The sequence below is a fragment of the Lemur catta genome, chromosome 4, assembly GCF_020740605.2.
Source record: "Lemur catta isolate mLemCat1 chromosome 4, mLemCat1.pri, whole genome shotgun sequence".
Classification (NCBI taxonomy): domain Eukaryota; kingdom Metazoa; phylum Chordata; class Mammalia; order Primates; family Lemuridae; genus Lemur; species Lemur catta.
Window position 1 is genome coordinate 72,988,118 of NC_059131.1, and position 17,049 is coordinate 73,005,166.

At 37.6% G+C, this 17,049-nt stretch overlaps 1 protein-coding gene across 5 annotated transcripts; it reads right to left on the bottom strand.

Moving 5' to 3' along the window:
• Window positions 1–1,394: 1,394 nt before the first annotated feature.
• On the bottom strand, window positions 1,395–17,027 carry MITD1 (microtubule interacting and trafficking domain containing 1). 5 transcript variants are annotated; one of them, XR_006734774.1, is made up of 9 exons: window positions 16,804–17,008; window positions 9,923–10,024; window positions 7,781–7,917; window positions 7,614–7,700; window positions 6,798–6,913; window positions 5,511–5,571; window positions 5,333–5,431; window positions 4,131–4,320; window positions 1,395–1,647 (listed from the first exon to the last, which is right to left on the bottom strand). XR_006734774.1 is itself a non-coding variant. In XM_045550212.1 (7 exons), the coding sequence occupies exons 1-7, from the start codon at window positions 16,976–16,978 to the stop codon at window positions 5,336–5,338; spliced, it is 774 nt and encodes a 257-aa protein (XP_045406168.1). In that variant the 5' UTR covers window positions 16,979–17,027; the 3' UTR covers window positions 5,224–5,335. The 5 variants fall into 5 exon arrangements, 3 of the variants coding, with proteins under 3 accessions (XP_045406168.1, XP_045406169.1, XP_045406170.1); XR_006734775.1 differs by having other exon boundaries at window positions 1,395–1,691; XM_045550212.1 differs by lacking the exons at window positions 1,395–1,647; window positions 4,131–4,320 and having other exon boundaries at window positions 5,224–5,431; window positions 16,804–17,027.
• Window positions 17,028–17,049: the final 22 nt, after the last annotated feature.

A 17,049-nucleotide genomic window follows, 5' to 3' on the forward strand; every position in this document is an offset into this window, starting at 1 on the left:
TATTTTATATTCCGTTTTATTTCCTTTTTTAAAGATTGATCTTACAGCCCATTTGATTCAACAGCATTAGCTAGAATAGTTTAACTGGGGCCAGAACCATCTACTTCCAACATGGCTAGAGCATTGGTGCTAGCCACTGGCTGGAAGCTCAGCCGGGGCTGTGAGCTAAGGGCTTCAGTTCTTTTCTGCTTGAACTGCCTGGATTTCCTCACACCATAGTGCCTGGGTTCCCAGAGCTAGTGACCCAAGAAAGCAGGGCATAAGCTATGTTTCCTTTTATGACCTAGCTCTAGAATTAACATAGTATCACTTCTGTTGTCACAAGCACATCAAAATTCAATAGGAGGTGACATTCCTCCCACCTTTCCATGGGAGGAATGTCAAAGTCATTATAAGAAGAACTTCTAGGGCTGGGCGCGGTGGCTCATGCCTGTAATCCTAGCTCTCTGGGAGGCCAAGGTGGGAGGATCATTTGAGTTCAGGAGTTTGAGACCAGCCTGAGCAAGAGTGAGACTAAAAACTAGTCTACTAAAAAACTAGAAATTAGCTGGACAACTAATATATATATATATATATATATATATATATATATATATATATATATATATATATATATAAAATTAGCCAGGCACGGTGGCACATGCCTGTAGTCCCAGCTACTCGGGAGGCTGAGGCAGTAGAATTGCTTGAGCCCAGGAGTTTGAGGTTGCCATGAGCTAGGCTGACACCACAGCACTCTAGCCCCGGGCAACAGAGTGAGACTCTCTCTCAAAAAAAAAGAGGAGCTTCTGGAATGGGAGATTTTATTGTAGCCATTTTGGTAAGGTACAGTTTGCCACATAGAACAGCATACAGGAAGGCCCTAAAGCAGGAAAGAGCTAGTTTTATTTAAGGCATTGAAGGAGATATAAACAGACTCAAGTGTGGGAACAAAGGGGAGAATGGAGCAAGATGAATTTGGAGCCATAAGCAGAGACCAGGTCATGTAGAGACTGATAAGCTAGAGTAGAGCTTGGTTTTATTTTAAGTGCAATGAAAAGACATTTTTATAAAGATTATTCTGGCTGCTCTGGGGAGAATGGATTGGTATAAGGCAAAATAGGAAGCAGAGAGCTACTTGGGAGGCTACTGTAAGAGTCCAGGCAAGAGATGTTGCTGGCACTTGCCATGGAAAGAAGTGGACAGTGTATTACCCACTTGTTGAAAATTAGAGATGACTCCTGTTTACAGGGCTTAAATTTGGTTCTATAAAAAAGGAAACAATGGGGCAGTATGTATAAGTTTGCTAAAGATGCCATGACACTCCCAGAAATTTCTCAGTGAAGGGGATTTTACTTTCCAAGTTGTTCCTGGGACTAACATGATTGGCAGTTTAGCTGTGCATGTGAGTCAGGTTTAATGGCAGGTGCTTTTGTTTTTTAGCAGCAATATTAAGTACCAAGTAAACACAATTTTGAGATTTCTCACGGGCATATTTTTAAACATTATACTTGTTGGAACACATGAAAATTATTTTCTGAGGAAAGTATAAAAATCCTGATATGATGTGCTTTGGTGCAGTAATACCGTTTGTTCAAGAGTGAGGATATCATCAGGTGAAGAGTGTTAAGGGCTTCAAATTCCAGAAGAACCGTGAGGAAGCAACACCTGGAACAGATTCAAGGCATGTTTTGCAGGTAGATTCCACAGAACTTTTTGAGTTTTGCATATGGGGATGAAAGAGAGAGAGAGAGAAGTCAAAATAACTCCTAGGTTTCTTATTCGAGTAACTGGATGGTTGGGAGTAAACATGAGGAGTGTGAGCATGTATATCAAAATTTCAGTACAGGTACACTGTTGGTGTGCTTCTGAAATGCAATATGAAATGTCAAATAGGCAGTTGAATTAGAACTCCAAGAAGTCTTGACTTAATTTGTAAATTTGCGAGTTGACAGCATATAAATAGTATTTTAAGTCATGAGAATGGATAATTTTGTAGTTTTATAATTAATCTAAAATTTAAACCAATTAGCATCTGAATCCCCTTATGCTTGCTTGGGGAATTGTCTACCTCCTAAGACTTGGTAGGAGCTAGAGCCCACTTCCCTCCATGGAAAGAAATTTCACTATACGTTTTCCCAGCCTCCCTTGAAGTAAGGGCATGGGCACATAACCTAAGCTCTGCCAATCAGGTGCACCTGCTCCAGACTTTGAATCAGAAGCTAATGATGCAGAAAACCTGGGATGGTTAGAACCCTTCCCTGGCAATAGTGCCAGGAGCCTGAATTTCTTGGGTAACAAAGGCAGACAGTGGTAATGTCCCATGCCAGTGATGTAAAGCGCAGGATACTACATCCAACTTTTGTATCAGGGTCAGCAAGAGTATCATCTGATTAGTTCTGGGCTGTGATTCTAGATGTGATTTTTCACTGCAAAGCCTCCACATCTCAGTCTGTAGCTCAACTACCTACTGTCCTTATAATAAATTCCTTTTATTGCTTACATTAGGTAGTAGCAGTTTTTGTTGCTTTTTAACTGAAAAAAATGAGGTTACTACCTAATACCTAGTTTAGGGGAACTCCAGTATTTAAAAGGTAGAATGCCAGCCTGAGCAAGAGTGAGACCCTGTCTCTTCTAAAAATAGAAAGAAATTATCTGGCCAACTACAAATATATATATAGAAAAAATTAGCTGGGCATGGTGGTGCATGCCTGTAGTCCCAGCTACTGGGGGAGGCTGAGGCAGGAGGATCGCTTAAGCCCAGGAGTTTGAGGTTGCTGTGAGCTAGGCTGACGCCACGGCACTCACTCTAGCCCGGGCAACAGAGCGAGACTGTGTCTCAAAAAAAAAAAAAGGTAGGATGAAGGAGAAAAGTATGTTTCATGAAAATTGAGAGTTTCAAGAGGGGAGCAGCCAACTGGGTCAAATGCTCCTGAAACGTCAGGTAATATGGTAGTATGGAGGTCACAACCTTAACAAAAGCAATTTCAGTGGAGTGATTGGGGCAGTGGCCAGATTAAAGTGTGTCGAAGTGTGACTAGCTAGTGAGGAAATGAGAAAAACCTGTATAGAGAGAACTCTTCCAAGAAGTTTGTTCATGAAGGAGAACAAAAAATAGGGTGGCATCTGGCTGGGGATGTGTACTGGCAGGAACAATGCAGTAAAGCAGGAGAGAGTGCTCTCAAGGACCAAGTACTTGGGGAGGCTAAAGGTCAGGTCAAGGTCACTGCCAAAAATCTGGCCATCTTACTTATATATTAGGAATATTAACTTTTTCTGTATGTTGTAAATTTTATCTTTCATGTTTTTTAACTTTGTGGTTCTCTTTACTCAAGTTTTAAATATTTATATGATATTTTTTGTTCTTTCCTTAACAGTTCCTAGATTTTATGTTATGCTTAGTTCATTTAGTGGGGCTTTTTTTAAATGGATTTTTCATTTAATTAGCTCTTTAAGTCATTTAGAATTATTTCTTTATGTGGAGTAAGGTAGAGACCTAATGCTATTTTTTCCCAACCATTTATTGAATATCTACTCTTTCCTCATTAATTTGAAATGACACCTCTATTATATATTAAATACCCATATACACACATTCACTTTCTCTCTCTTTAATGTATTGCCGGACTCTTTATTCTGTCTCACTGATTATTTGCCCATTCCTATGCCCATATATTTTTAAGAAAGTTAATTGTAGCCACATATCTTCATAGTTGGTCAAGCAAGTCTCCTAGTGTTAGTCTCTTGTCATTTAGTACATTAATTTAGGGAGAACTGACATTAAGCTTCCCACTCAGGAATATATCTTTTCAATTATTCTAATTTTCTTTTATATCCTTCCATAAAGCTTATAATTGTTCATATAGTTTTTGTACAATTCTTGATATACTTAAACTTGTACCTGGTAGCCTTCTGGTGCTCTAATTTGATCTGGGAATAGAACTCCAAATATCCAGAATAATGGATAACATGTCTGTAGACTGTCTTCCTTAAGTATCATTATGTCTTAGCCAGGATTTTTAGGAGTTGGATTAAAGTTAATTTCACAGGGCTATGGATTGCTGATTCTCCATAGTGACAGATTCATATGCTCTAGAAATCAGAATTGTTATTTTAACATAACCATAAAGAGGTCTAACACATGTTCTCACCTGAATGAAAAGCCATGTGGCGATGGGTACTTGGCAAGATAAGCTAAGACAGTCTGCAGAAAAGAACTTCTGATCAGGTCCAACAATTGTCCAGGTGCTCTCCTGAGACCCTAAATTTCCATACAATATAGCTTAGCAAAATGGGTTTGAGTCTAAAATTTTTCAGATTCAGCATTATCAGCACCTGAACCTGCAAACATCAAAGAAAAACATCAGGAACTGTTCTGGAAGCCCTTCCTGGCCTTTTATGCCAACTCAATTGTGTATCTGCTGGCCCACAAAGGCAAAACATAAACCTAATGTGCAAGGTTGCTCAGACCACTCTGTCTTATTCTGTTCCTGTGGCTTCCACACCATTTAATTCTGCTTGAATAGTCTCCAGATGTCATGTTTGTATGTGCGCTCTCCAACAGTGAATACTGGTACCTAAGTTTTCCTCTTACAGACTTTGGCTTAGCTTGTTCTTTAAGCTTATGGACTGCTCACTACATCTAGCATTCAACCCCTCTTCCAGCCTGTCTCCATGGAACCTATTCTTTGTCCCCAACCACTCAATTGGCATCTGGATAGATGAGCTTACCCAGAACAGTTGATTCTAAGCTACAAGGCTTCACAAATATGCCAGCCAAAGTAAATGAGCTGCAAAATGTATCTGGATAACTAAATGGCTTGATTTGCCTTTATGGAGTTAGGTAATATTAGACAACTGAATGTTGGTAAATGTCTGCCAAAGACAATTATCTTAATTGTTAACAAAATTAACATTGTATTTTTTCCCATTTTTTAACAGAATACTTTTTTTCCTGGTTATTAGACCCACAAGCCCATCTGTCTCTTAAGAGCATGCTAATCCATGACAATTTTCCATCCTAAACTCAAAACACCCCCAAGGGCAAGGTTAAGACTCAACTCATCTTCATAATAGATGCTCATTATTTGTTGACTTATGTTCCAATAGCCAAATAAGAGAAAAGCTGGTAAAAAATGTTTAAATTAGCTGTATTACTTGAAAAGAAACAGTGTAAATATACTGAGTAATATATTTACAGAAATATTTAGGATTGTTCCCACAACTGAACAATGGATCCATAAATTAGTAGAAATTAAAGTTTATTGTGAAATACATACATTATAAAAATCTGTTCAAAATTTTAAAAATCCAGTATTCCTTTAAAGTAGAAATATATAAATTAGGCTATTACCCATCATATTTTTTTTGTGTGCTTGTTATGAAAAATGTCCACTGTTGTTTCATGACATGGTCTTAAATCAAAATCACAATATCCAAGGTAAAAATTACCCTAAGAAGAGAAGAGAAGAGTATTGTTCAAAATGATATAAAAACAGTGTTATACATTTACTCATAAAATTACATCCTACCTGTGGTTTCTTAAAATAATCCAGTCCCCTTCCAATCTTAATCATCCATCCATTGTTGAACCTATTGAAATTAGTATATAGTGTTATATTCAAGACATTTCATTTAAGTCAGACAGTTATTAAAGCTGTAGTGTATTAAGTGTCAGCAAAATTTCCCCCAACAAAGAAAACCACTTTCTCCAGTAGCATGAGTTGAATCAAAACTGGGGTTAATCATGGGCTGTGTCTATAATGAAACAAACTCATAGAAACAATGAGTTCATTTGATTAGCTAATAATTTAACAATTAAAATTTATTCTTGAATTTCAACTTATTGATAAAACCTTCCTGTTCTGATAGCAAGTGGTTGCAAAGTATATTCAGGGAGACCAGCGGTGTTTCAGGAATTCCACTACCTAGAGATGGGGAATGGCAGCAGGAAGAGCCCTGGACCTTGACCTCTGCTTTAACTACAGCAGCTGCATTTTCACCTATTTTGAATATTTAGGTTGTACTTAAGTTTTTATTAAAACTGAGGGTGCCCTTGCTATAAACATATGAAAACCACTGTGCTAAACAAAGGGAAGACATCACTGAAATAACTGTATACACTGTTTTCTTATAGACTCAGCATATTATCATGCCTACTAGAATATTTAATAACCCATAAGAAATAAAACCACATTAAGTAAATATTAATTTCACTGGAAATTATCCCAATAATATAAGACTATGTGTACAGTTGAGTAGACAGAAAAATACTCCCTGCTCCTACATGACACAGAACATGTAAATTTTATTCCATTATGAAATATTAGGCTGGAGGTGGTGGCTCACACCTGTAATCCTAGCACTCTGGGAGGACAAGGTGGGAGGATTGCTTGAGCTCAGGAGTTCAAGACCAGCCTGAGCAAGAGCGAGACTCTGTCTCTACTAACAATAGAAAAAATTAGCCGGGTGTGGTGGCACTCGCCTGTAGTCCCAGCTACTTGGGAGGCTGAGGCAGGAAGATTGCTTGAGCCCAGGAGTTTGAGGTTGCTGTGAGCTAGGCTGATGCCATGGCACTCTAGCCCAGGCGACAGAGCAAGACTCTGTCTCAAAAAAAAAAGAAATATTAAACTCATACACACAGGACAAAGTAAACTAAGTTTTTTCCTTCTCAAAAGTGAGAAGTTACTAAAATTGAGTTTTATTTGAAATTCAAATATTTAAATGTAATAATATATGCAATTATATAAAACTTATTGAGGGAAATTTTAAAAGTATATTTCAACTGCATAAAAATTAAAATATTATTGTACACTAACCTAATTTCTCGGTCATGTATTGAAGAAGAGTATTCCAATTCCAACAGCACTCCATGATTGCTGAGTGACTCTTTTATTTCTTCCAGGCTGCTAATTTGGTACTCTTTCTTACTGCCCTGTTAATAGCAAAAATATAGCTTTCTGCCTCAGTTATTAATATTTTAAATTATCCCTAAGCTATACAACATATATCATAGGTGGATTAAAATGTAAATGTTCTATACTAGTTTCAACGTCTGTTATCTCAAATAAGCAACCAAAGAACATGAAATAGTTTAAAGAGCAATTGTTTTTATCAGTTATTGTTTTTTTCCTTATGTGAACATAACACAACTCCACCCTCTCTCCTTACATGTATTTTAGTAATGATGTTTAGTCATCCAGGTGGGACTGTCATCTTCTCAAATTAATCCTAGAAATCATAATTATTTAGAAGCATTCTTATTTACATCAAATCAAGATACAGATGCCCCCTATCATATCATGTTACTATCCCCCAGATAAAATAATTGGTAAAGAGACAAAATTGTAAATAGGCAGTGTGATCGCTTCCTAGAACATCCAAAAGATTAAACTGACAAACTATTTGAGCTAAACTATTAAAGCATTTAGCAAAATGGCCAAATACAAGGTCAATATCCTAAAATCAATAACATTTTTCTCAAGATTTGCTATGCCTATTGTTAGGTAATAAGTTAATTCCCAAAGAAATACATCTAGCTGAAGCATTGTGTCCAGGTTTTCCTTGATTGACCTACATCTTGTAACTGAATAAAGCTAAGAAGTTAAGAAAGAGTAGGTGCTTTCGATACCTACTTTATCCAGACAGGTGAGAAGGTGAATAGTTTTTACTTTACATGGTCTCTTAATAAGCATCTCACAAAATCGAAGAAAGTTATACAGCTGAAAGACATTAGGATGGATTATTACTAACTAGTACGCTTAAAATAATACTTCATCATATTTTAGTACATTTCACATACCTGATGAGTATTTCTAATATAAGGATCTTCTATCCAAACTTCTGTAACTGTCTCATTAAGGTATTCTTGAAAAAGTGACTCATAACTGAAACCTGTTGCATTCTCTTCTATTTTAATTTGCTTGTGATATTTTCCATCTACAAAACACATGCTTCAATAATAAAACCAGTGACCACTTTTTACACATTTTATTTTTCATGTATACTGATTAATCAGAATCAGATGCAAATTATTTTTTTAACTTATTCACTCAGTAAATTCTTATTGAATGCCTACTATATACCATACACATTGCAAAATGCTACACATACAAAGGTAAATAAGGCAAACCACTCCATGAGTGATTTCTGCCTTCATAGAGGCTAGCTAGGCAAGGGGGAAAGTCAGGAGATTTCCTGGCACCAGTTCTTGAGCTGGATCCTATAGACCAGGTAGTTTATTCAAGGGAGGGCTGTATGTATAAAGGTGTCTGATAACTTCCTTTCTCCATGGGTAGAACTACAGGCTATAATTGAGCGGCTATCTGGTCCTTCTCTTCAGACTTGTCTTTTTGTCTTTTTTTTTTTTTCTTTTTTTGAGACAGAGTCTCGCTGTGTTGCCCGGGCTAGAGTGAGTGCCGTGGCGTCAGCCTAGCTCACAGCAACCTCAGACTCCTGGGCTTAAGCGATCCTACTGCCTCAGCCTCCCAAGTAGCTGGGACTATAGGCATGCGCCACCATGCCCGGCTAATTTTTTCTATATATATATATTAGTTGGCCAGATAATTTCTTTCTATTTTTAGTAGAGACGAGGTCTCGCTCTTGCTCAGGCTGGTCTCGAACTCCTGAGCTCAAGCAATCCACCCGCCTCAGCCTCCCAGAGTGCTAGGATTACAGGCGTGAGCCACTGTGCCCGGCCTTGTCTTTTTGTCTTATAATTCAATAGCTAAAGTAGTATAAAGCATAAATGCAGTAGAATAGAGTTGAGAAATCTTTCTTGGCACTTGTAGAGTCTTAAGTAGAAATTTATACTACTTAATAACCCAAGCCAAACACAGAGATGTCACGGGATCAATAGGATAGCTCCATTGTTTTTGTTAATTCACAATAATTACTGAATAAATTATCAGAAACTTTTAAGGTTTTTTAAAAATATGACCCCTAATGATACTTCCTAATTTTTAAGGTGTTGCACTTCACACTTCATTTAAAAATCAGAAGCTTAGATTCTGTTCCAAATATTTCCACAGAGATTGTTAGTAACTACGCATCAGTTTTTAAGCCAAGCTAGCCACATGGGTTAATTTAACTCAATGTATTCAAACCACAGTGCTGATGGTCCTTTCTTTCAGCAATGTTCTGGAGTCAGATTTTGTTCTAGATTTCAACTTGGGATGAAGGAAATACAATTTTATTCCCACTCAATAGAGGACCTCAGTGGGGGTCCCAGGGTATGGATTGGTACAGAATACTAGAAGAGGTGGAGAGAGGGTTGTAGTGAGGATAGAGAGAAAGGAATAGCTGGGGGCTGGGAGCACTGATTTTTGAAGGCAGTAGTATATTTGGCTATAGAAAGCAGCAGCAGTGTGCACTTTAGCTAAGTGTGGCAATGACCTTTTTTACGGATGTTTATAAACCAGACACTTATGAGTAGGGAACTAATAATAAATAGGGAATAATACCTACTTCACCTCTAATCATTAGGAATACTTAACTCTTGAAATACTTTGATTCACAAGAAAATCTGAGAGAAGTACCACGAGTTTCTTTAGCTAGTTTCATGATTTTGGTCATTTCATAAGGGGAAATACAAATAAAATTCAGGATTTACATTCAGCATTTCTCTATAGTAATTCTTAAACTGGGCCCACACATGAGCTTCATGGAGATCTGTGAATTCCTTAAAAAGGACATGTAAAGTTCTGCAGTATGTAGATAGCTTTCATCAGATGCTCAAAGGGGTGTCTGACCCCACCCCGCAACTGAAAAAAACGGTTAAGAATAATTCCTGTATAGGAGAGTAGAAATGCAGAATAAAACTGTAAGCTCCCAAGACAAGTGGCCTAGACCACGCAGAGGTCCAAAGGGCAGGAGCCAGAAACAGTGGGCGAACAGACTGTATGACAGTAGTTTATGGATACATTTTCTAAAGCAGCCTCTTTACCTTCTTTTTCTTGATCCAAGTATTTCTTTATGTTTTCTGCTCTATCCATGTAGTTGGAAATTTTTTGTCTGAGATTACATTTCTTAGTATAATCTTTGGTGCCTATAAATTAAAAAAATATATATTCTCAAGTTTCAAAACAGTTTTTCTATTTAGTTCTGGCATTATTTCCAGTTTCCCAAGTTTTCCATACATTTTCTATCCTTTAGCATGGTTTGCCTGAGTCATAAAATATACACATGATGGGCTCAAATTTGGCTTGAACATACAGGACCTTCATTTTTACACTATGCATCTGAAGCAGCTTTGTGTAGGAGTAGAAATTCTGATACTGTGTCTTACCTCTGGGACACCAAAGCTGGTGGGGTGAGAAAGGTTGCTTAGTACATGTCAAACTTGAGTCTGAGCAATATTTTGTTCTAATTACCCACAAGTTGAAATTCTAATGTAATTAAAAGATAGCAAAGGATATCTATTTATCTTCCACAAAATCAGCTTCTCTTCCAGACCTCCCCATTATAGTTAACAGTCATTTTTATAGCTACCCAAAAAATATGTCATTTTTGAATATACATAATCAATAAAGTCTTACCTGCAATGCCCCATCCTCCCAAATCAATCACCAGATCACTTCTGCTTCCTCCTTCCCTCCTTCCTTTCCTTCCTTCCAACATTGCTTATACTTTCATAATAATTTCATTTTTAATCTCATTTTTAAAAACATTTTATTTTGAGTTAATTTTATATTTACAGAAAAACTGCAAAAATGGTAAAGAGTTCCCTTCACCCAGATTCCCTGAAAGTTAACATATCACAAAACCATAGTACAATTATAGAGCTAGGAAATTAACATTGATACAATACTATGAACTTATCTAAAACTTTATGTGAATTTCACCAGTTTTCCCACTAGCGAAAGTTTGTTTTCTGGTCCAGGATTCCACACTGCATTTAGCTGTGTCCCCTGGGATCTGTGAAAGTTCCTTAGTCTTTCTTTGTCTTTTATGACCTTGACATTTAGGAAGGGTGTGGGTCAGTTATTTTATAGACTGTCTCTCATTTTGGGCTGTGTGATGTTTTTTCCTGATTAGACTGAGGTTATACACTAAGGCAAGAAAATCACAGAAGTGATGTGCCTTTCTCAGTGGGTACATGAGTTGATATGTCTTATTACTGATGATATTAACTTTGACCACTTGATTAAGTTCACAGATTTGTCCACTGTAAAATCACTATTTTCTCCTTTGTAATTACTAAGTATCTTGTGGGGAGATATCCTGTTTCTCATCTCTTTCTTCCACTAATTTTAGCATCCATTAATGGTCCTTGCCTGAAACAATTATGACTGTGATGTTTGCAAAATGGTGGTTTCCTATTTCCATCATCTCTTCTTAATCTATTTATTTATTCAGTTACTTATTTGTCAGTATGGACTCATGAATATTTATTTTATTCTATGGGTTATAATCCAACAGTATAATTTTCCTGCTCAAATTTTATCAGCTTTGGCTTTGACACCTCCTTCATGTTGATTCCTGTGTCCTTTCAACGTGCCTCCATCATTTTTGAGTACTTCCTTATTTTTTGATGAAAGATGTTTTAAATTCCTCTTGTACATTTCTGTCCCAGCCCTGGATTCAACCATTTTCCCAAGGAGCCTTGGTTCCTTTTATTGAATAATGGTATTGAGAAACCGAATGCTGGGTGCAGGTGTGCCCACTGCTACTGGGAGAGTCTCACCACTACTTCTAAACCCTCTCAGTCAACACAGCTAGGAAGTATATGTAGGTTTACTAACACACATACATTTATATTTATTTCTGTTTTCTATCCATCTGAATATATGTTAAAAACCATGAGTTTATGTTGATAACTTTGGTTCCATAGTGTTCATTCTAGCCTTCCCCTTTTCCTTCTTTGTAACTTCTTTTATTATACACAATATATTTACTTGTTTATCCCAGTATACATATTAAATAGTTTCAGAATTCCTAACTGGCACCCCTGTGAAAAACAAACTTGCCAACTAAAATACAATGTTTGTATACTATTCACTTTGTCTTCACCTTACAGAATACAGTCAAAATACTATATTCCAAAGATACATAGGTTACCTACTTTCTTCCCTCTCCTAATGTATTGCAATTGAATAATTCAGAGGTATCACTCCTCAGCCTGCTACCCCATTCCTATTTGCCCCTTCTTTCTACTCCTTTCCCACCTACTCTACTTTAGGTAATTAATCTTATTAGTTTCTGGTTTTATCCTTCCTGTATTTCTTCTGAACAAATGAATATTTTCTTCAGTCTTCTTTTTACATGAACGATAGCATATCAAATATTGATACCCTTTGTCCTTTGTAGTTTTCACTTAACAATGTATCTGGAAATCACTCCATATCAGTTCATAAAGATCTTCCTCACTCTTTTTAACAGAAGTATAGTACTTCATTGTGTGGATATACCATAGTTTATTCAACCACTGTTTTACCCATGAGTATTTAGGTTTGTTCCCAACATTTTATTGATAGCAGTATAATTACTCAAATCTTTCCCTTTCCAGTCCTTTTACTGCCAAGGTTATTATCATTTAGACCCCAACTTTCTCATGCCTATAAGACCATAGCATAAGAAAATCCTAATATATCCATAAATCTCTTGTGAGGAACCCTATTTGCTTCTCCTAAGATGATATGAAAACTCATACTTTTCTACTAGGTTGATATATGCTCCTCTAAACACAAAAACCTTGAACTGTCCTGTCTTTTTTTCAGGATTAAGTATTTATGGTCTCTTTACAAAGAGATAGTATAAATAATTGTTAAGAGCAAAGTGTCTGGAGTCACACTGTTTTAGTTCAAAACCTGCTTTTTGACTTTTGGCTGTGTGACCATGAACAGTTATTCAACCTCTCTGTATCCTCATCTGTAACATGGAAACCATAATAGTATCTTAGAGAGTTGTTGAGATAATTAATTATAGAAGAGTCTAGAATGTAAGAAATACTCAATAAATGTTAGCTGTCAACATCGTTATCATCTATGTAATTCTTTCCATACTCCTTTCCATATACTTTACTCTGGGCTTCCTTGAGAACCACACATTATCTAATATCTCTTTTCTTAAACCCCACTGTCATTTTGCTACTGCCTATAAACATGCTTCATTTTCCCCATCCTTTTGCTAAAACAAAGCCAAAAAACCACCTTTCCTCAATTTTACTGTTTTAAATTATGTAGCAGTCCTTTCTCAGTCATCATCCTTGATCAGCTGGCAGTGTTTGACACTATAGACGCACACTTCAATCATCATACCATCGTTTCCAGTCTTGGAAGCTTACAGCCACCTTTGACTTCCATTAGAACCTCACTCCCACATCTATCTAATCATGTGCCAATGCCAATAATTCAACATCCTTATCCTAATATAGGTATCGCCTCCCTGATTCATTCAGGTGCTTATCACCTCTCATCTTTTTATAAAATTTTTATTTAATTTTAATTGACACATAATTGTACACATTAATGGGGTAAAATGTGATGTTTTGATACATGTATACATTGTGTAATGATCAAATCAGGGTAATTAGCATATCCATCACCTCAAATATTTATTGTTTCTTTGTGGTGAGAGCATTCAAAAATCTTCTCTTCTAGCCATCTTGAAATATACAATGCATTAACTACAGCCACCTTACTGTGCAATAGGACACCAGAACTTATTCCTCCTATCTAACTGTAACTATGTATGCATTGACCAACCTCTCCCCCTCCCCTCCCCAGCCTCCAGTAACCACTCTTCTACTTTCTGTTTCTATGAGATCAACATTTTTAGGTTTTTCGTATGAGTGAGATCATACAGTAATTGTCTTTCTGTGCCTGGCTTATTTCACTTAACATAATGTCCTCCAGGTTCATCCAAGCTGTCACAAAAGACAGCATTTCATTCTTTTATGGCTGAATAGTATTCCATTGTATATGCATGCCACATTTCCTTTATCCATTCATCTGTTGTTGAATACCTAGGTTGGTTCCATATCTTGGCTATTGTGCATAGTGCTGTAATAAATACAGGAGTGCAAGTATCTCTTCAGCACACTGATTTCATTTCCTTTGGATATGTACCCATAGTGGAATTGTTGGATCATATGATAGTTCTATTTTTAATTTTTTGATGAACCTCCATACTGTTTTCCATAATGGTGGCTGCACTCAACTCTCATCTTGATTCCTGCAGGAGCACCTTAATTGGTCTGTTTGACTTCAGTCTCTACAGATGCATACCTATTTTACACCCTAGCCACATTCAGCCATTTATTCAAGAAATATTTATTGAGAACTATTAATACATGCCAGACATTGTTCTAAGCACTGGGATACAGTAGTTAATAAATCAGACATAATTCTCCCCTATTCAAGTAGGAGGAAAGACAAGAATAAAAATAAATTGGTAAAAACATGTATATTAGATTGTGATAAGTGCTACTAAATAAAATTAAAGCAAGGAAAAAGGGTAGGGAGTGCTGGGATGGGGTTACAATTTTACACTGGAGGTCAGGAAAGGCCTCACAAAGAAGGTGATATTTATGTAAATATCTGAAGGGAGCAGAGGAGTATGCCATGCAAATATTTGTGAGAGAAGAACATATTCCTAAGAGAGGCAAGCCCTGAAATTTTGTAAAAATTTTGTACTCTAATTTTGTAAAAACCTTAAATGATTTTCCTTGCCTATGGAATGAGTTAAAATCTCCTGGCAGTCAAGGCCTTTCACAATGTGATCCAAGCCCCATGTACCTTTACCCTTTACTTCTCAGTCTCCCTCTTGAGATATACACTGAATCAGGTGAACCACTTATTTGGTAAAACAGCACAGACAGAATTTGAATACTCTTAGCTGAATTTCTGACTTCTAAAATTCTACTTTTTCCTCCAAAGCCCATTATCAAACACCACTTCTACTTTTCTGCTCCCAAATGACCTTTAACTGTTTATCCTCACTGCACGTGTCTATATCTCTCTTCTGGTACTTATTCCCTACATTAGAGCTATTTGCATTTGGGGTCTTAACTTGTGTCTGTCATGCCACTGTCTCTGTAACCTCTACAGGATCAGTGACACACACTAGAGCTGAACCCCTGTGATTCCCCTGCTTTAGACTCCTAGAGCAGCCAGGACTTGGTCCACCTGAGGAACACTGTACACTCTCTTTTTGGAATCCAGTATAGACACTCATTAAGGCCTTGGGCTCCAACTGTGGCTCTACCGCCTCCTAGTGGCAAAACTTGAAAGCTAACTACTTTTCTATGCTGTAAAATGAGAATACTATCAACTTCTACTTCACAAGGCAATTGTAACGATGAAACGAGATCATGCTTTCAATGTGCTCTGCACAGTGCCTGGCACTCAGTACTCATAAAGGATAGCTACTCTTATTGTTGCTGTCATGTTCATCATAATCATTCTCTTCAAAAGGGATTTGTTCTGTCGAGTTTGAATTCAGCCAAGGGGACACACTCTAGGATCTGGAGGGCCACATGTAGCCTTGAGGCCACAGGTTCCCCACCCCAGATTGGGCCAGACTGGGAGCTCCAGGGATTGGGAAGCAGGGGTTGGCCTTATCAATTTAGTATATAATTATTGGGTGTCTACTATGAGCCAGTGGTTGTGCTGGGGCACTAAGGAATTTGGTTACTTCTCAACAGTGAATAACTACCTTATAGTATTAGGCAGGCACCAAATCTGCAGGTGGCAGATACAGGCCAGGAGGGCAGTTCCTAGGGGTGGTGAAGCTGGGGAACGGACTGCAGGAAAATGCTAACAACTGAAAAGAGCAAGAAGTTGAGGTTTTAAGGCATACACAACTGTGGAGCTACAACTCTGTTATAAGAGCACCTGTCAATCATGTATATCAATCGTCTGGTAACATTCCACACCTGCAGTAAGCCCGCCCCCGGAAGAGGCAATAAAAGGAAACCATATGAGAGTCCTCAAGGTCTTTCTCCACTAGTAGAGACTGACCTATTCCTTTCTGGAAGATACTCGCACTTTGTATAGTTCCCTTCTTTTGTGCAGTAAAAGCTGTATGGAATTGCTTCCTGTCTGTGGTGACTCTGTCACACTGGCCCTGCTTGCGAATTTTCCAAGCAAGGAGCCAAAGAAGCAGGACAACAGATTGCCAAGAGGCCTGACCTGACAACAGTAAAGTCTCACTGTCTCCATTCACAGTCTTGCATATTTCTCACACCGAATTTCAGTACATTCATTTAATAAAAAACTTTTCTTCTTCTTATACTGCTATGTGATTTTTTAAACTTTTAGTGAAAATTTTTAAACAGAAAGATAAGAATTATGGTATACTAACACCCTTATTGCCCAGCACCCAAATTTTAAAAATTGTTAGCATGTTTTACCATATTCAACATTCTTCTTAAATAAAATTAAATTACAGACATCATGGCATTTCTTTCCAAAGTGATTTAGTCTGCATCTCTAAAAATTAAAGACAGTTTTTCCGAAAAAAATCACACTGCCTAACAAAATTAATAATTTTAATGTCGCCCAATCCATATTCAATCTTTGCAGATTGATCCAAAAATGTCTTTTAAAGTTCATTCAAACTCAGGTCCTATCAAGGATTACATATTACATTTGGTTATGTCTCTCAAGTCTTTTAAAATCTAACATAGTGTATATGCACACACACACACACACACACACACATTTTCTTGATGACATCAGTCTATTAAAGATCTATTCCATCTTCAGCATCTGACTGCTTCTTCGCCGTGTGAAAGAATCGTTTTTAACTCTCTCACTCCATCCCAGACACAGCGACAACCAGCTCCTTTTCCTCAGGTCCTCCCAGTCAAGGGTCATTGCTCACCTTTCAGAACCTGCAGGAGCAGATCAATCCCCTCTTGGTAACACACCAGAGCCTGCGGGTACCGGTACTCCGAATCTAGCTCCACCGCCCGCTTTAGCACGGTGACCGCAGTAGTACTCTCGGGATCCTGCCCCAGCCCAGACTGCGCCATGATTCCAGGCACTCTCCTCCGCATCCAGGCTGAAGGTGGGCGGATATGCTGCGCTTCCGGGAAGCGGTCACGTGACGCGCACGCGCCTGCGCTCT

Bases quoted from the DNA above. Each gene is read 5' to 3' on its own strand.
- MITD1 (XM_045550212.1), bottom strand. From the start codon at position 16,978: ATGCGGAGGAGAGTGCCTGGAATCATGGCGCAGTCTGGGCTGGGGCAG. The intron at 10,025-16,803 runs GTGAGCAATGAC...TTTAATTTATAG, and splicing joins GCTCCTGCAGGTTCTGAAAG to GCACCAAAGATTATACTAAG. The intron at 7,918-9,922 runs GTAAAGAGGCTG...TGTGTTTTGTAG, and splicing joins CTTGGATCAAGAAAAAGAAG to ATGGAAAATATCACAAGCAA.